Source organism: Myotis davidii, unplaced genomic scaffold (assembly GCF_000327345.1).
Source record: "Myotis davidii unplaced genomic scaffold, ASM32734v1 scaffold217, whole genome shotgun sequence".
NCBI classification, from domain to species: domain Eukaryota; kingdom Metazoa; phylum Chordata; class Mammalia; order Chiroptera; family Vespertilionidae; genus Myotis; species Myotis davidii.
The window spans coordinates 4,290,245-4,309,415 of record NW_006290034.1 but is presented as its reverse complement, the minus strand read 5'-3'; the positions used below and the strand labels follow the sequence as shown (position 1 = coordinate 4,309,415).

Sequence of the window (19,171 nt, the reverse complement as noted above, 5' to 3'; positions counted from 1 at the left end):
CTTCCTCTCTGTAAAAAATCAATAAAATATATTTTAAAACAAAAAACAAAAAAAAAAACACGCAGTGAAACCAGGCCCCTGGGAGCAGGTGTTTGCGCCCTTCAGTGGACGGCAGGGAAGCGTGCCCACGACAGCTCCTCCGCCCGGGTCTGGTTTCCGTGGAGATGGGAGCTTTCTGCAGCTGATGCCTCCTGACGGCCTCCCCAGGAGTTAGTGCCGCTAAAGAAATAATGAAATAAATCCCTCTGCGAAGGGCCACCCCGCTGAGACGGTGGAGGGCAGCACCGCCTCCCTCTGTTCCCCAGGCCAAAGGCACCTTCCTTGGGCTGTAAGATGGGGATCTGCTAACATGACTCACGGGTCAAACATGGCCGGCCCACCTCACGTGATGGGACACATGTATGTACTACCTCTGTCTGTGTCATCATCACCGTGAGAGAACTGAGGGTGACACAGACCCCAGGGTCTATGGACTCTCTGGGTGCTTACAGAAGGAGTATGCTGCCCCCTCCTCGCTCCCCCTGTCCCCCCCATTCTAAGAGACAGAAGTTACAGCTTCCACAGACGCTTACGTATATATGTGGGAAGATCCAATCAGACCTCCTGATGGAGAAGACGAGGAAGAGGAGGGAGGGGGCACAGCCCCATACCCGCCCGCAGCCCCAGCAGCAGTGCTCTCTCTGGGTTTGCTGGAGCCCCTGTCTCAGCTCAGTGATGAGAGAGAGAGTCATTGATCGGCTGCCTCCAACCCAGGCATGTGCCCTGACGGGGAATCGAACTCCTGGTTCCTAGGTCGACGCGCACCCACGGAGCCTGCCCTCAGCGTTTGCATCCCCACCGGCTGTAGACCGTGAGTGTTGACACCTCCCTTCAGTGGGCCCTTGATGTGACTGACTTGGTGTCATTCCCAGGACTTTTTCATACCTGTCCTCCCCCGAGTCACCGCACTTCTTACTGTGCTTAATTTAGATAATTACACACGGCTCCAGGCACAAGGACCCTGAGCTGTAGCAGCCTTCCTCAGGGGAGTCCTCCGGGGACTCAGTCCCAAGGCCACCGAGGGACCCTCTGCCTCTCACAGAGCACGAGGCAGACAACGTCGTTGCTATGTGGGTTTGGAGTCAGCAATTCCCAAATGCTAGCCAGTCCTCCTCGGTCACCAGGCCTGGGCCAGGCTGAGTCCTAAGCGCCTTCACGCCTCCCTCCCTGCAGGAGTCGGCGTTGATTAGTATTCCTGGTGCTGCTGGCCCACTGCCCGAGGTCGCACTGCCGGTTCCGAGCTGGGATTGCAGCCCAGGTGGAATTTCAGCCTCCTGCCCTCAGCTCTGCTTTCAGATTCTGCTGTGCCCCAGGAGCCGCCCGGGGTCAGGGAGTTAACTCTCACTCTCTAGCGTTTGATTTTAAAATTTAAGAGCCATGAGCCGTTAGCGTTTTCAGGCATTTCAGCCGTTGCACCCTGCTGTCCCACCTGCCACTTCCGGCCTCGTCTCCCCCAGGCCAACCCCTCCTCGCGACTTTTTCAGGATGATTTTCTCTATTATCAGACTTCCCTTCCTAACCTCCCAGTGCGATTCTCCTCTCAGCTTTTTGGCTTCTGAAAAGTCAGCTTATTCCTCGTTAGTGGGCAGAAGTATTAAGTAGAAATGGTCCAAGGTCAACTTGAATTGACCCTGAGAGAAGGGGGTTCCACTGGGTCCCAGGCCGGTTTCTAAAATGAATCCAGTTCTTCCGTCTTTGGGACCCATTGACACGAGTTTCTGCCTGAAGGAGACCTACTTAGAGCCCGAAACTCCAGGCTGATGAATTTTTCAAGTGGCCAGGACCGCGGCTGTCACCTGACAATTCATCTATGACTCTTACTTTCATGGACTCGGAGAACGAACAGCCCTTCCTGGCTAAGGGAACGGGGTTAGATGCGCCTTTCAAAGCTTAGCTCTATGGACTCAAGCATCAAATGTTGCCCGGCTGGTGTGGCTCAGTGGTTGAGCGTTGACCTATGAACCAGGAGGTCACGGTTCGATTCCCTGGTCAGGGCACATGCTCGGGTTGCGGGCTCGATCCCCAGTAGGGGGCGTGCAGCAGGCAACCGATCCGTGATTCTCTCTCATCATTAATGTTTCTATCTATCTTCTCTTCCTTCCTCTCTGAAACCAATGAGACAAAGATATTTTTAAAAGAAGAATCCAGTATTTTCTGAACAATGTGAAGAGAGCTCTGTTTCCAGATCCCTGTCTTTTCTGATGTGTCAAGAGAGCTCTGTTTCCAGATCCCTGTCTTTTCTCTGATGTGTCATCAGCAGCACCGACTGCCTCTCAGCATGCACGGGAGTCGTCTCCTACAGAGAGAGGTCGCCTGGAGCCGGAGCGGAGGAATCCCCGGTGGCACTGATGCGCGATTGCATTTGTGGCACGCTCCCCTTCAGCCCACGGGGTGGCGGGCTGACCTCTGACCCCTCTGCCCCTGCCTGCTGCTCCGATCGCCTTGGCGCATGTTTTTTCATAAGGCTCCTCCCGGCCCCTCGGGAGTCTGAGGCCTGGCTGCCCGCCTGCGCTCTGCTTCGTTAGGCCAAGGCTCCGCGTGGCTGAGAGCTGCGAGTCTGTAAGAGGGGACATCCCCGCGCATCCGTGTCTCACGCTGTCCCTGAACCCCGCAAATTGCTGAGACACCCCAGAGAGCATCGTCTTGGCTCTCTAGGTGTAGCTCTGCTTTGTATCCATATTTAACAGACCCTTTTCTAATTTTTCTGCTTTTGTCTGTGACCTGGGTAAACTGCGGATATGTAAAAAGTCCTCTAGAAATGGCTAGACTTAGCTGTTTCCACAGACCTACTAACTAGTCACACAAGTCGAAGGATAGTAAGGTGAAATTACCTTGAGCTAGAGGTTTGGCGGTGGGAAGCACAGACCGGGCTTGGAGGTCTTGGCCCTGCCATTTTCTTTGCCTTAATAGAAGCAACTGTGTCCTAGATTCCTCGCAAGTGACATCATTAGCCCCCACCCCCACCACCCCCAGCTAGGATCGGCGTGAAGGTCAAACAAAATAATGATCAACTTGTGGTTGTCACATGAGAATGTCAGTTGGCAGCAGGCTTAGTGTACTTTTGTGTATGTGTACATCAAATATAAAACAGCCTGGCCAGTGTGGCTCAGTAGTTGAGTGTCAACTCATGAACCAGGAGGTAACGGTTCGATTCCCAGTCAGGGCACATGCCTAGGTTGTGGGCTCGATCCTCAGTGGAGCGTACGGGAGGCAGCCGATCTGTGGTTCTCTGTCATCATTGATGTTTCTATCCCTCTCTCCCTCTCCTTTCCTCTCTGAAATCAATAAAAATATATTTTAAAAATGTAAGTAATAGCTTTTGCTTGTTTAGTTTTACCTGGATTGTAAGGAAAGTGAATTGTTTGTCGAGGAGGAAGTGTTTTGTTTTGTTTTGTTTGTTTGGTTGGCTAAGCCTGCACTAGCTGCCTCCCTCCCTCAGTGTACTGCTTGTCTACACTTGAAGTTTTTAATGATCAGACTGGTCCCTTGTTTCAAACGTTTCGTGAAATGATTTCATTCGCTTTTATAGACCATCACAGCAGCCCTGGGCCTCTGCAGACGTGGGCTCTGTGGAGGGCCCCCTTCCCCACCCTTGCCCCCTCCAGCTAGTTTATAGCTCAGAGCTGTGGCCAGAGACAAGAAATGACTGTCTAGCCTGTTTTGTGTTTTCCCCGAAAGGTTGACGTCCGTGGCTATTCTGGAAAGTTCTCTAGGAACACTCGATTCTAGGGAGGATCAGGCTGCTGGCTCTGGCACAGTGAGATTTCGGTGCACGTTTTTAAGCTTTTAGAAACGTTGCGTAGGGAAGAGCCTTTTTGCTCGAATCAGATCTCCACCCCATGGGAAGCTGATGAACTCAGGCTTTCGATGACTGGACTGCTCCTTCCCCGGGAGCTTTTCTTAGGAAGTTCCTTCCTTCCCTTCTTCCAGATCCAACATAAGGCCAGACCATGCTGACTCCAATTTCCACGAGTTTAAGATGCACACCTTCAGCCGGGTGACCTCCTGCAAGGCCTGCCAGATGCTGCTCAGGTGAGCTCCGCGCGGCCAGGGTCCAGCCTAAGGGAGCCGGCCTCATGGCTGAGTGTTACAGGCTTCCCTGACGTCCCAGCCCGATGTTCCCAAGGGGGATATGGGATAGTGTCTTAACGGTGTGGACCCCACAGAGCTCTCCTGGGCCTCGAACCTGGATGGGTCCCCAGGCCCGGGAGGTCCCCTGCCTGGGCTTCGCACACAGCACTGTGTTCCCGTTTTTCTTTCTCGCACCAATGACTGTGTCACGGCAGAGCTCAGCGCCGGCTCACCCCTCTCTGTCTCCCACTTCACCTTTCAGAGGAACCTTTTACCAGGGCTATTTATGCTTCAAGTGTGGCGCCAGGGCACACAAAGAATGTCTGGGAAGAGTCGACAACTGTGGCCGAGTTAATTCTGCGGGTAAGTCATGTCTCTTGGGGTGAATCTGCTGCTCACTGGGGCACAGAACTTGCCAAACCTAATTCAGGCCCCATTGACTCCTGGGATGTGTTTATAGTAGCATCTCTTCGTTGACACTCATTGACGAGCACAGGTTAGAGGATTGTTGAAAGTCATGTGACTTCTCTACACACGTGGCAGGCAGAGGGTTCAATTTCCGGAGGAGTTAGGTTTCATGTCACCCATTTCACTCACCCCAACTCCCTCATCTCACTAAGGCGGGAGCCATACCACCCAAACAGACACGTGGAGCAACAAAAACAAAACCAAAAATTATTCTTCATTTCTATCTTCAGTTCCTGAATTCCTCCCTTATTCTCTTAAATACTCAGCTCAGACATGCTAACGACGCCAGCAGGCAGCATCACGCAGAATAATTCATGAGCGAACGAATTGAATACATTGTCGTTTCCCAGCATGGAACAAAGAGCAATGTTATTTGGATTTTGTGTAAATATTTCCCCCTTGGTTTTTAAAAAATAACACCCCACGATTGTTTCACGGACCCGTCTCTAGCCCTCGGCAACTGCACATTCAGGAGCCTTTCGCCTCGCCTCCTGGGCTCCCTCTTTCTTCTCTTTCTTTTCTGGCCTCTTTATTCTTTCTCTTTCTTCTCCTTTCTCTTTGTCCTGTTCCCCTGAGTTTCTCTCTCTGCGTTTTATCAATAAGACCTTTCAAAATCAGTGAAACTTTTTGAAGAGAAGAAAGGGATCTTGAACAGCTTGAGCTCAAAAGGCAGCCATGTCAACCTTTGATTTTCCCAAAGGGAAAGGTGGACATTGAATTATTTTGGATAATCTGAGGAGAGAGAATCTGAGGAAGAGAATAATAGCTCGTTTCAGGGCTGACTTCAGAAAGTGGGCCATGGGGGGAAGGGGTGAATCCTATTAGAGGTCTGAGATCATAGCACGCTCCTCGCTTGGCTCCTTCAGCGGACATACGGCCAGGGCCCCAGGAGCCGCTCCCCGTTTCGGAGATGGACAGCTGCTGGGAGAAAGTCTGCCATTAGCTGAGCACTTGCACCATGCCTGCCCCAGGGCACACAAAGAATGATGGGTCAGGGCGCTTCTGCAACTCACTCAAGCTCTGGCAAGTGAAGGCGACAAGGTTAGCACCCACTACTATGTCTGAAGGTCAAGAACAGACTACATCCTGGCCAATGTGGCTCAGTGGTTGAGTGTTGACCTATGAACCAGGAGGTCAGGGTTTGATCCCTGGTCAGGGCACGTGCCTGGGTTTGGGGCTTGCTCGCCAATAGGGGGTGTGCAGGAGGCAGCCGATCAATGATTCTCTCTCATCATTGATGTTTCTATCTCTCTCCCTTCCTCTCTGAAATCAATAACAAATACTTAAAAAAAGAACAGTCTACAAAGCTGTAAAATACAGAAGAAATATTATATAGTGTTATCGCTGTTCTTTGTCTACCTGACAAAATCGATCACTTAAACTTTGTTGTTCATTTTCACGGGCCCCATTTTTTCATGTCTTTGGGGGAGTTCACATGTTATTTGCCCATAGAGACTGGTGTGGTTTCCTAAGCTCTGCAGCCCTGTTTGCTGAGTCTGGGCGGAATATAAAGGGGTCCCATGAGTGAATTGGTTGGAGTGGGTCTTCGATCCTACAGGGAATAGTAAGAGAGCAGGTGAGAGTCAAGAGGTCCCATGGTTGGTTGGCATGGTTCTTCCGGTCTGTGGGTTACAGTGTGGGAGAGTAGTGGAGAGTCAAGCAGAGATTTTTTTTTTTTTAATATATTTTTATTGATTTCAGAGAGGAAGAGAGAATCATTGATTGGCTGCCTCCTGCACACCCCTTACTGAGGATCAAGCCTGCAATCCAGGCATGGGCCCTTGACCGGAATCTAACCCGGGACCCTTCAGTCCCCAAGCCAACGCTCTATCCACTGAGCCAAACCGGCCAGGGCTCAAGCAGAGATTCTTGAAACTCTGCTATTTCCTAGTTACACGAGTTCGCAGAAGTTACTTAAACATTCTGAGCTCTCCTGAGTTCGTCTGTAAGATGGAAGTTGGAGGGTTCTTGCGCGGGTCAGATAAGATAACGTGGATGCTTACTGCAGAGCCCGGCACAGGTGGGGGGCTCAGGATGGGAACCCAAGGGGCTGTGTTGGAAAGTCCTTTTTTTAAAGGACGGGCTTCTTCTGTAATTTCCTTCTTGTTTTGGGATGTGGAGCAAATGTGGATAGAAACACAAGCGAGCACCAAACTTAGAAGTGAGACACAAGAATGACTTTCGTGGACTTCTAACATTTTAACTTTTTTGTTTTTTTTTTTAAAAAAAGGTCAGTAGGAAGGGAGAGGGAGAGAGAAAGAGAAACATCAGTCGGCTGCCTCCTGCACGCCCCCTACTGGGGATCCAGCTCGCAACCCCAGCATGTGCCTTGAGCTGAATTGAACCAGTGACCTCTCAGTGCATGGGACAGTAACTGAGCCACACCGGCCAGGACTAACAGTTTTCCTTCCTTCCTTCCTTCCTTCCTTCCTTCCTTCCTTCCTTCCTTCCTTCCTTCCTTTTCTTTCTTTCTTTTTTAAAAATAGATATGTATGAAGTGTCAGGCACTGTTGAAGGACTTTACCACTGTTCACTCATTGAGTCCTACCAAGGTCCCGTGAAGTTGGTTTCATTGCTTTGCTTGTCTTACAGACGAAAAACTGAGGAACAGGGACATAAGTAACGTGTCTAAGTTGTTTAATGATAGAACACAGGTTCCGTTCCGGGAGGGCCAGGTCCTGAGTTTACCCTGCGCCCTGGGCTGCGGACTCGCTGTGATGACACCTGCCGCATGTGTGACGGCACAGAGAATAGCCCAGCAGAAGCAGGTGCTCCGTCTTCTCCGGGAAAGGGAGCGATGTCCTAATAGGTGTTGTTAAGCAGTCACACTTGTGAATTGGGTAAGTGAGTAGCTACCAGCTGTGTGTAGGTTGCCATGTGTTGAAGGGTGAGAAATGCAGGCATCCCCGAGGGCCATGCTGCCCGCTCTCAGGGGCTGTCTCAGAGCTGGACGATGTAATCTTCAGTCCTCGGCCTCTCGTGTTGAGATGAGGAAACTGAGTCATGCACATAGGAAAATAAGGTAATCTAGAATCAGACTGTCGGGGCCCTGCAGGTGATAGATACTGTCGCTTACACAGCTCCCCTCAGTGAAGGGCAGCGTCGCTCTCTCAGCTTGGTTGCAGGGTTTATTATAAAGCCGGAAAGGGGCGGGGTTCAGACCTCTGTGAATCCATTTTTAGAATTCTTCCTGGCTCTTCCTGCTCCCTCTCCTTGAAACACACTTTCTTTTCTCCCTCCGGTTCCAAGATCTCACTCTTCCTTTCCTTCCGCTTCCCCGCGCTCTCTGCCAATCATGTAACCTTCCTCCACTGCCCAATGCCGGTCTGATATCAGTGGTTCTCTCGTTAGTATTTGTGTGGGTTTTATGTATTTGCCAAAGTTCGGTGTGTTGTGGCAACTAAACGCCCCCAGTTCCGATGGCTTTAACATGTCCCCGTTTGTTTCTCACACACACGGTACTGCGGCCCTGGCCCTCGGGGGTAGCTCCCTTCTAGTTAATGGCTCAGGATCCAAACCAGTTCCATCCTGTGGCTCTGCCTGCTCTTCAGACCCAGGGACTGGAAGTGAGCAACGCCGTTTAGTTTGGCCACAGTCCGCTGGTTAAAACCGGTAATGTGCTCTCACCTGAGGGACAAGGGCAGCTGGGCGTTGTGGTGGAACTCATGGCCCGTGTGGGGTGAGCCCCGCTCTCTGACGCTTTAAATTTCCTCTCGTAGATGGCATGGTCCTTCCCAATAGGGGGTGTGTTTCTCATTTGTGTCTCCCACTTAGTACCAGGTCCAAAGTCAGGGTGCCTCAGACCAAGAAGGCGATCCCTTCCCCCCAATAGGAGGGTTTCCGCCCACCGCAGTCCTTGTATGTTGGATGTGGCTGAATACCAACCTTCAAGCATTTGAAGAAGCTGAGTCACCTCTTTTTGTGGACGCTAAGCCTTCTCCGGGTGCTGTCTTCCCAGGGCTCAGAAACCCTTTATACTTCATGCTCCGTATCCCTTACATTCACCTCGTCTTCACTCATCCCTGAAATAGTAATCACTTGGCAAAAAATGCCGCGTGTTTCTGAGCGACGGAAGTAATGCATTCTCAGGAATATTCCACTCCGACAGATTACGGGCTCAAGTGCACATGAAGTATGGGAAAGGTCTTTTGATAAATGTTGGTTGTTTGTAAGACCAGCCGTGCAGCTTGGAAACAGATGGGAAGGTTGGGGGGTTAGTTTGTGTCTTCACATCTGGACACTCGCACGGGTGTAAAGAGCAGGCAGTCCAATCCAACCCTCTTTGTCGCTGAACTTGAGCGGACTCCTCCCGCTCGCCATGGCAACCTCAGCGATCAACACGCAGGGACTCGGAGGTGTGCTGCCAGCACTTCCCGCTCAGTAATGACCAGGTATGGCCTCGCTTAGACGAGCGTCTCCGAACAAGTCCCTGCCACGCTGGCATCATTCCCGAGTGGCATTTCTTTCTCACAGTGTCCCCCCCGGGAAGGCCTGAGCCGGGACTGCAACCTCTGGGGGCGTTTATGCTTTCCCCTCCCGTAGCATCTGGTCAAACACCCGTGGGTCCCCTCCCGCCCTGACGTTGCTCAGTACAGCTTGCCTTGCACCCTCTCCCTTTAAACACAGAAAGGGGACGCTGCCGGTTAAAGCACCTTCCGGGGAGTGGGTCGCAAGCCTCCGCTGCTCTGTATTCCACCGAAGTGCACCCCACTTGCTTGTCTGTTTAAAAACTGCTCCGGCTGCAGCTACTCCTACTGGAGAGAGTGGCCTTGGTGGCCAAATGGTTTAACCCTGCAAGGTTGCTACCCCCCAAACTGGCATCCGAAGTGGCTCTTCTATAGAGAGTATTGTAGTATTTTAACATGACCGCAGCCATGTGAATAGAATTTTATGTCAGCCTGCCACCGTTAGGTATTTTAACTTCTCTATGAACCAAGGCTTGATCGTCGATTCTATAACCCAAAACTGGCTTTGGTTCTACTTCGTATTACTTAAATCCGATCACATAAGTCAGTCCTCTTTTTTAACCCATCAAGACAATTTCATACTCAGGCCTTGCTATGATTCCTTCCACTTGCCTGTTTGGGTCAGTTGCATGATGCAGTAGTAATTATTCAAGTGAACTGGGATCTATTCCATGGTTGGATCCTCTTAGAGTCCGGAAAAGACTTGAACTCAAAGCCTCCCCCCAAGTATTGCTTATAATGTTTTGTTTTCCAAGATTTTGCTGTAGATCTGAGTGGCGAGCGTAGTATCCACACAACTTCCCCCCAAACTGGTTCAGTTCCCACTGTCTTCTCGCGTTACTGTTTCACAGAAACGGCCTGTGTTAGCTCTGATGACAAGGCACCGCCAAAGCTACACGCGCAACAACTTGTCTGTGCCCGCTTTGGAGACCAGTGATTGCACTGAGTATTGAGGTGCTTGGTTGTAAGAAATAGAACTTCAGGTAAAAGACCAAGCAGATTGCATCGTGATACATGCACCGGGAGCCACTTGCATGGGACGGACACATAGAATAGGGCCGGATTTTTGTTTAAGCAAATGAATCATGGGACGTGAGTGTACAGCCTCGGTGGAAACCATTTCTCTCACACACATGCCCGTGGCGCCCCGGGCTGGCTGCAGGCTGGAGCCCTGCACGCCCCGCCTTCAGCCGCACCTCGGCTCTGAGCCACAGCGAGCTAGTTGGGACCTGATGAAAGAACAGGAGGTCTGAACCCCTCGCGGGCCCGTGAGTCACCACCTGGAAAGGTGCTTGAAAGGGCAAGAACATTTTACAGTTTGATCAATAGGAGCCCGAGAAGTAGGCTGCAGGGGAAAGACACATGAGGATTAAAGACTTTTGGACAAAGTGGAAGAATTGACTTATTATCCTAAGGCCGTTCCCAGGAGAAAGAGACGGGGGGGGACTGTGTCTGCAGATCTCATCCAGCAGCCGTCCCAGCAGGTCAGAGTGGATTCGATGGTGATCAGCCCTCGGTGTCTTAGTCCTGATGTGGGACGTGACTCAGGGTTGTGCAGGGATCTAAGGGCCCGAGTTGCAGTTTGGGTGAAGCAGGAGGTGGGGGACGGGTTGGCAGGCTGGCAATCAGAGCAGCTCTCCATAGCGCTGCATCCCGGGAGGGTCTTCCAGGCGTCCCGGCCGGCAGGAACTCTGACCTGGAAACCAGCCTGCCTTTGGGTTCCCCCCTCTCTCCTGCCTGTTATTTTAGGCGACGTTAACACACCGTTGCGTCAGTACGGTGGTCAGGATGGAGCTTCTGTCTGTGAGTGAGTCAGTCCGCTCGAGAATTAGAAATGTGTCAGTAAAGTCCTGGCTGGGACTTTCTGAACTCGGAACAGCTTCTAAGCGTTGCTTCCAACCTGTTGGCTTTGGCCCTGTTCTCAGAAAACATACAGGACCCTCCCACGAAATATGAGTATAAGGTCTGACTCCCAAGAGCCATTGTTTACGTGATCGCGCAGCCTGCGCAGGTCAGAGTGTGAGCGGCCACCACCAATGCCAGGGAGGGAAGGAGCCTCTCTCTGGGGGAGGGGGAGGAGGGAGAGTGCAGGGGAGGGTGGGGGCCGTGAGGACCGGGAGTGGTGGCGAGGGCCAGGGTCAGCCCCAGTGCAGGGCCCTGGCCTTGGACTTGGGGGTGCACCCAGCCCAAAGCCCCTTCTCCATTTCCTCTGTGGGTTACACGGGGAGGCCTGTGGAGAGCAGTTCTTAGCGCATCCAATGAGGAGGATAAGGAAAGCGGATCCTCGAAGTGGGGGCAGCAGGAAGCGGGAGGAGTGAAGGAGGAACAGTGAGTGGGGTGGTTCCCTGAGTCCACTCTGTTCCCACTTGTGGCTGCCTGCACCTAACACCCTTTTTCTTCACTTTTCTTTCTTTTTATTTTTTAATTTCAAAGAGAGGAAGGGAGAAAAGGATAGAAACATTAATGATGAGAATCGTGGACCAGCTGCCTCCTGCACACCCCACACTGGGGCTCGAGCCCTTAGCCCCGGGCCTGTGCCCTGATTGGCAATCAAACTGACCTCCTGGTTCATAGGTGAATGCTCAGCCACTGAGCCACACCGGCTGGGCCTCACACTCTCTTGACTTCTGGGAGAGAGGCTCACTCATGCAGGCAGCTGGCCAGCGGGCACTCGAACCCTATCAGGATGCAGAGAGCTGTACACGAGGGTCATTTTGGGGGGCCCGCTTGCAGGGTGAAGAGGTGCCAGTGTCTGAACAGCAGCCTGCCACCCGGGAGGCCACGGCCCCTCCTCCCGAGGGGCTCCCAGGTGCCCGCCTGGGTGTGGTGGGTTTACCGTTGCATGTAAAACACATTGTAAAGGGCCTGCTTCCCCAGACACAAGAACACCTCCGTGCAGAGCCAGGAACAAAAGGCTCCTCTGGGATTGACATGAAGGGGCACCTTCCGTGGGAACAGGACCTGGGAGATCTGGGATTTGCGATGTCAGAGGTCATCGGGAAGCATCGAGCTCTGCTCAGTCTCCGGGAAGGCAGACTGGACTCGCCTCCTGTTGGCTCGCTCTGCCTCTCTGATTGGAGGAGAAAGTAGCTCAGAGCTATTTGGGCAGATGGCTCTTTTTGGTCAAACCAGTGGGACAGGTATTAGGACTGCTGTGAGGAACCGAGTTCACCTCGCCTGGGCCCTAGTCTGGGCCCAGAATCCAGCCACAGACCCTCTCCCCAAAGCAGCCTCTCCCAGCCTCCCCCCTGCAGCCGGCCTCGTTCTAGAGGGAGGACAGGAGTGGAGTCGCTTCCTGTGCAGGAACCCTGGGCAGAGGCAGCCTCCCCCCTGACAGTGGCCTGTGAGGCCGGGTGATGGGGTGGAAATTGGATCAAGGAACGCAGACGCAGCTTTTCCCAGAAAGGTGACTTTTCGCCCATGGGTTTTCCTTTCCATGAATCAGGAGCAGTCAGTCCTTCAGATGAAAACAGAACGAGAGTGGCCTCCTGTTGCCTGCCCCAGGCGGTCGTTCTGTGTGCACAACCTGTGGCCGCCAGTCGGGCTCTGAAGGCCGGGGCGCCCTTGAACTCTGCTCGGTGGGACTCCCACAGAGCTCGCATTTAGGCTTCCCCCCTTTCTCCAGACTTTCCCCCCTCGGTTTCTTTTTCTCTTTCCAGTCCTTCTTTAGAGGATCGTGTTGGGTGGGAAAGTACAGGCATAGGAGAGAACGGCGAGGTGTTTCCCTTCACAGTGGAGAAGTTAGAACCTGCCCAGGCACCCCTGGGTGTGGGGAAAGGAGCGAAAATAGCCCAATGGGCCTCCCTGTGCAACTGGAGCCGCTAATTACAGGGCAGCCCTGTTCTTTCCTGCGGAGTCGCTCACCTGAAGCTCCCGCCCTGCGTACCTGCTAGTCATTTTCAGGAACTAAAATGGAATGGGCTGTAACCAGTTTGGCTCAGTGGGTAGAGCGTCGGCCTGCGGACTGAAAGGCCCCGGGTTCGATTCCGGTCAAGGGCATGTACCTTGGTTGTGGGCACATCTCCAGTAAGGGGTGTGCAGGAGGCAGCTGATCAATGTTTCTCTCTCACTGATGTTTCTAACTCTATTTCTCTCCCTCCCTCTCTGAAAAAATCAATAAAATATATATTAAAAAAATAAAAATAAAATGGAATGGGCGTCATGGTTTTATATATAGACGGGTCCCCTGCTGAGGAGAGGAAAAGCTGATTGGAATCCGACCTTCTGCTTTTTATTTTCATCTTGAAATCGAAATGTATTCCCCACCCCCTCAAAATTAAAAATAAGTGTTTGTAGCCACTTAATGCAAAAAAAAAAAAAATGACACGCAGTGTTGTCCTGTGTCCGATCTGCGATGTTTGCAGACAGGATAGCGCCTCTGTGACTTGGTGCGTGGAGGTTCTTAAAACCAGGTGTGTTGAAAGCTCCCACCCAGCTTTCTCTTTGCACATAAATTTAGTGCAAGCCGCCGTGTCAAGGAGCTTTCTGCGGTTGGACTGACCCTGCTCCACAAGCAGTTGAAAAAGTTAAGCGTAACCGAGAAGTCATTCAGGACCATGAGTCACTCTCCCGACAGCCAATAGGGCCAGGGAACCGGAGTTGCAAAACAACTCCCAGCCCAGCCCGAGGGACCCTGGAAAGTTATTGCAGGTACCCGGCCGGGCGGCAGAGCCGAGGCGTCTGGCCGGCTGCACCCAGGCAGCGGAGGCCGCTCACCAAACGGAGACCTGCACTGACCATGCCCATCTTTACGTTTCTTTCAGAACCGGGGACGCTCAAAGCACCGGAGGTAAGAGGAACATTTCAGCCTTTTCAGATCACGTTTGCAGGTGGGGCTGTTTGCTAACAGGCGTGAGCTCTCGGCCTGTGAAATGTGCCTCTGGGAGTGGAGGGAAGCAGACGGGGGAGCAAGCAAGGGCGTGTGAATGAAACGCACGGTTTAGTCAGAGGTGCTTCCACAGTCACCTGCGGGAGGTCTCACTGGAGGGAAAGTGTGGATATTTAGCCTGAGCCTGGTGTGTGAACTGGAAGTGTCAGCATCTTATTGGTGCAGGTAAATTTCAGATGCAGTGCAGTGGCATTCATGAGGGGTGCATTCCCCGCTACGGAATTCCACAAACCCGGAGGTTTAGGAAACGCAGTGCCCGGGAGGCATTTCCTTGGAAGGAGGAGCTTTGCCCTGTCTGTACAGAAGGAAGGGTGGCCTCCTCCCAGGAGGCGGGGGGGCCTGTCGCTGTCACGCAGCCTGTTGCCGCCCGGAGTTCACTAGCACTGAGGTTCCAACATTGGCCACCCAGGGATGTGCCTTGTGTGCCTAGTGCTTTTACAGTGGAACACAAAGTGATTCGTATGGATCGAACCAAGATCTGATAACCATTTCCTTCTGGTTTAATACACTCTCACATCTAATGGCTTAGTTCTCTGTGGTCCCTGTCATCCCTTGGAATAAAGCTATTTAATAAAAGGAGAAGGAATGAAAAACAGGGCCAGTTCCAGGCAACCACTGCCTTGGCCTTCAACCCAAAGTAACACATTTCTTACCCGACTTCCCCCAAATAATGTCACAGCAAAGAAAATTAAAATAGAAACGATGTCTGATGTGATGGGAACCTGAAGTCCATTTTCAGAGAATCTATATACATTTCCTTCCCCACCCCCCCTCCTCCTTCGAGACAGCCCCTATCAGCCCCCATCACCAGCCAGGCCTAGTGATCCCACCTGTGCACGAATTCGTGCACCAGACCTCTAGTTTCAGAATAAAAGAATGACAAAAACATCCCTTGCCAAATTATTTTAACACAATTGCATCTCATTAAGAGTGGTGCCATTTCAGTAAGCATTTAATAGGCTGGTGTTCATATAGTTGGTAAAAATAATGAAAAGTACTGCAAGATGTCAATAAGAGGTAAGTTATTTTCTGCTTTTCTTTTGCAAAAGCACGCATTTTTTTTCATCCAAGGTAACAGGAGTGTGACGTGGACATTCAGGCGTGCCTGTTAATGTGTGAACTGACTGTATTTTAGACTCTAGATCCAGGGAATGTGTAACAAGATAATACTGATTTTGACATAGGCCACACAGGTTGTTCTAGGGTAAAATGAGTTACTGAGGAATTTCCTGTAGTGTGTAGCCGACAGCTGAGATTGTCATCAGGACTGTGAGGATTGACCCAGAGGCGCGATGCAGACCTTGGAGAGCCGCCCCTTCCCTCCCTCGCAGGCTGGTGGCAGCTTATTGGCACAGGTTTCCTTGCAGACCCTGGACTTCATCCCAGGGCTAGTCTGCCTCGATCCTGTTGGACACAGACATCACTTGGCTTTCTCTGGGAAGATTATTTCACTTGGTTTGATTCACGTTATGTCAAGAAAGAAAGTGTGCAGATGAGAAGTGGTTCATAATTTTCACAGGATGCTAAACAGTTTTCTCTGGGCATTTTGTGTGTGTGTGTGTGTGTGTTCTTAAGTTACACGTGCACATGTCATGAAAGGAATTCATTTTCACATTGAGTTTTTAAAAATGTAGCATCAGTGTTTCAGCAACTTGCTTATTAACTTTTGAATATAATAAGTGTAATTTTTATTTCCTGTGTGAATCCGCTAGTAATCTCTACTTTGGATGAGTAATTATAGCAAGCTCTTATACTGGCCGATTTATCCGGGAACTTGAGCTTGATTTAAGGGAGAATCAGATGTTAGGAAGTGTCTTTCACTCTGTCCTCCCCACCAAGACAGATGCTGCTATGATGTTCAGGAATCTTCCCTGAACTGAACGATGAAGGCCTCTGTAAGCTCTGGAATGTTTATTGCTTCCCCTCTCCTGAAGTTCTCCTTTCTCTCCATGTACCTGTTTGTAGTCCTATGTGGTTCCTCTTTCCAGAGCCACAATTACACTTTTTACTGTTCATGTTATACCTCATTGTCAAGGTGGGCCAGTTTTCAGTAGCCACAGGCCCCACGGGTCTCCTTAGCTTCCGGTGGGACGTGCACCTCACATCCATTCTAGCATAGGCCTTCAGGGGCCACCTCTGGCTCCAGGAAGCGAGGTCATCGTTGCATACCTACTTCATACACACCTCCGTTACATCTGTTCCTTCACACAGGGCTTTCTGTCTTCAAAACAGAGAGAGGAACCAAAGCCAGTTCCTTATGGCAAATGAACCTGTGCTTGTTTTGTTGGCAAAATCCACAGAATTAGGTGTGTCCCAAAAGAGGCAAGAAGAGTCTTAGATGATCAAGATATTTCTTTTAGAGAGAGGCAAGGTAAAAGGGAATGCACCAAGAAATAAAAGTAGGTTCTTCGGTTGTTGTCCTCCCCCTCCTCTCTCACCCCGTAGATGAAAGGGGATGGAGAAGGCTCTGAAGGTGGACCCTCCCGATCTCCTGGGGCTGTACCTGAGCTCCAGGGACGCCCATTACATGAGCCCACCAGTCCCTGCTGGCGACAAGGTCAACTCCAACTCGGTGCCAGGCTTTTGAGAATTTAGGCAGGAGGAGTGGAGTGTGTTTAAACATGCTCTGCTAAACATTTCCCAATATTTCATAACAAAATACTCTTTAGGTGCTTTTAAAGGACAATAAATTTCAACCTCTCTAAATGCACTTGTTCTGAGCTGAAGTTCCCCCCTTTTTTTTTTTATTCACCAGATCATGGTTTGTTCTATTTCTCACTCTTGTTATAGAGAAGTTTCTGTTCTCAAGGTCACTGGTTTTCAGTGATTTTCTGGAGGAAGAACCTAAAACATAAGCAGTAGGGCAATAACTTTAGTAGAAGAATTTGTCCTTTATATGAATTTAAACATTCCAAACACCATTAAGTTAATAAGGTCAATAATAATAATAATCATATCTCACTTAATAATCCTTGCTATGTGTCAGGAACTGTTCCAAGCACTTAACATAAATTAACTCACTTAACTTTCACCACACATGCTATGAGGTAGGCACTGTTATTACCTCCGATGGTGATATAATCCCCATTGGAAATTGGGGATCCAGACAGGCACAAAGACATTAACTAATTCATGATCAAACAGGTGCCTGGTGGTCTGAATTTGAACTTGGACAGTCTGATGCTACAATTCATACTCTTAAAAATTGCCCCGTGTTCCAAATTTTAACCCTAATTTCTAAGGTAATGTGGAGTTACTCTTGAAATTGAGTTTTTTTTTCACATTTTAAGTTGATAGTTTTTAAATAGTACTGGTTTAGGGATTCTAGGAGTAAGGTCCAACGGTTGAATTCCTTTTTTGCCTTCCAAGCCCTTTGAGAGTAGATGTTGTAAGAGCAGTAGATAAACAGCTCCTATTCTACGTGCAGAAGGAGGAGGGCTATCCAGGAAGTCACTAACAATGAAATACCCATCATTATATAGAAAATATTGTCAGTTGAGCTCATTTACAGAGAGAGCTCCAAAACTTCTACATAAAATTTCAGGCAGAGAAGTGTCTTTCTTTGAAAGCAGTTTTCTTCCAAGTGATTGCATGTGAATCTGTGACTCACCATGCTTCTCTTTTGTGCCTGGTTGACCAGATGGCCAGGACTGCACTGACTTCTCGCTCCCAGCGGCTCTCTTCCTGACTGGTCTGTCCAGTACAGATATCCATCTCGTTTGCCTGAGCTTCATCCCGTGGGCCTTTTCACAAATCCATTTTGAAAGTAGTGGGGTGAAAAAGTTATATGTAAACGATTTCTCCAATGGGCTTTCACCTCAGAACCCTGAACGTCTGCTTACCACGGCATGGAGGCCCCCTGGCATCTGTAGGAGCTCATTTCCCCCATTTAACTTGTGAAAGGAAACAACAGAAGGAACCCAAGGAGAAACCCATGGCTAGTGTGTGCTGAGCAAAGCTGGGTGCACCCTGAATGGAGCACAGTCTACACAGGCGCAGTCCCTGACACATGTTGAAAAAACTGCGGCTGTGAAAATCTGAATGACATGGCCGTTACAGGCTCAGCCTTGCACCCAGTAATGTAATACAAAGTGAAAATCTACTTTTAATCAGTGGGGTTACCATAGTTATTTTCAAAGCTTTAAAACCTTTTGTTTTGCATCTCATGGTAAGTTTTGCAATGCACAGGTTTTTTTTCATGTAAAATTTTTTTTCTTTATTGATTAAGGTGCACAGTTTTTCTTATGGATTCCTTTTCTCTAATCAGAATGGGCTTTTATGGTTCACAGGCTGCATGCCTGTTTTGTTTCTTGAAGAATTAAGATACAGCCGACCCACAGTTAGAATACCATCCTCGTTTAAGTGTTTGCTGAGGTCGGAGCTTGAGGTCTTTGGAGCTGCATCTTCTCCAGGCGCTGGTCTGTCAGGCCTCGAAAATCACCGAGTTAGCGTTTTGGAGATCACGTGTTTGCTGGGAGCATGTTCTGACCGCGCGGGGCTGCCTGGGCTTCGCTCTCATCACTCCTGTAGTCATTCTGACTTCAAAAAAATGAGTACTAATACCCACAGGTGGCAGATGGGAGCCTCCTTCTCTCCCACAGTGTTCCAGGTATTAACAGAGCCAATGGAATGGTGTTCAGGTGGAAGGCTCATTGGAGAAACAGAAAAGTTAAACTATAAAAACAAGCTTTAGAACCAAATGTTTGGATCCAATTTAGTCATACTTTCTCATGAAAAAGTACAACATTCATTGGCTTTCCCAAGTGTCACAAAGTAATATGCTTTAAAAAACCAATTTATTCGGTTACATTTTTTAATTAAAAAATGTAAACATACTTTTGAGATATCAGCATAACAAACCTGTAGATATCCACCACTGAGATGCAACATAACAATTTTATTTATTTTTAAAATTTATTTTTGAAGGTTTTACGTTTTATTAGATCCTTCACAAAGGAATGCCCTTCACTAATAGAAACTCTTTGTTTTGTCTTTCTGCACAGAAACGGACCAATGGACTGCGAAGAGCCTCCAGGCAGGTGGACGCAGGTATGTTTCTGGTTGCACGTCTCTGGTTGTGACTGTCGATGGGGATTACGGTAGAAAGTCAGGCCGGGTGTCGGCCTTTGTTTCCCACCGTCTGGTATGTAATGTGTGACCAGAAGTCAACATCTCATGTGTCAATCATTTACCTGATGGTGCCACCTCGGACAGGGTCACATGGTGAGTCCTTCAGGAA

At 49.9% G+C, this 19,171-nt stretch overlaps 1 protein-coding gene across 1 annotated transcript in view; it reads left to right on the top strand.

Annotated features, from left to right (window-relative positions):
- Window positions 1-19,171, top strand: part of VAV3 (vav guanine nucleotide exchange factor 3) — a 170,223-nt gene that overhangs the window by 84,353 nt on the left and 66,699 nt on the right. The window contains exons 16-19 of the mRNA XM_015563403.1: window positions 3,970-4,071; window positions 4,373-4,473; window positions 13,808-13,833; window positions 18,936-18,981. Coding sequence (XP_015418889.1) covers window positions 3,970-4,071; window positions 4,373-4,473; window positions 13,808-13,833; window positions 18,936-18,981 — 275 coding nt within the window. The remainder of the gene's footprint in view (window positions 1-3,969; window positions 4,072-4,372; window positions 4,474-13,807; window positions 13,834-18,935; window positions 18,982-19,171) is intronic.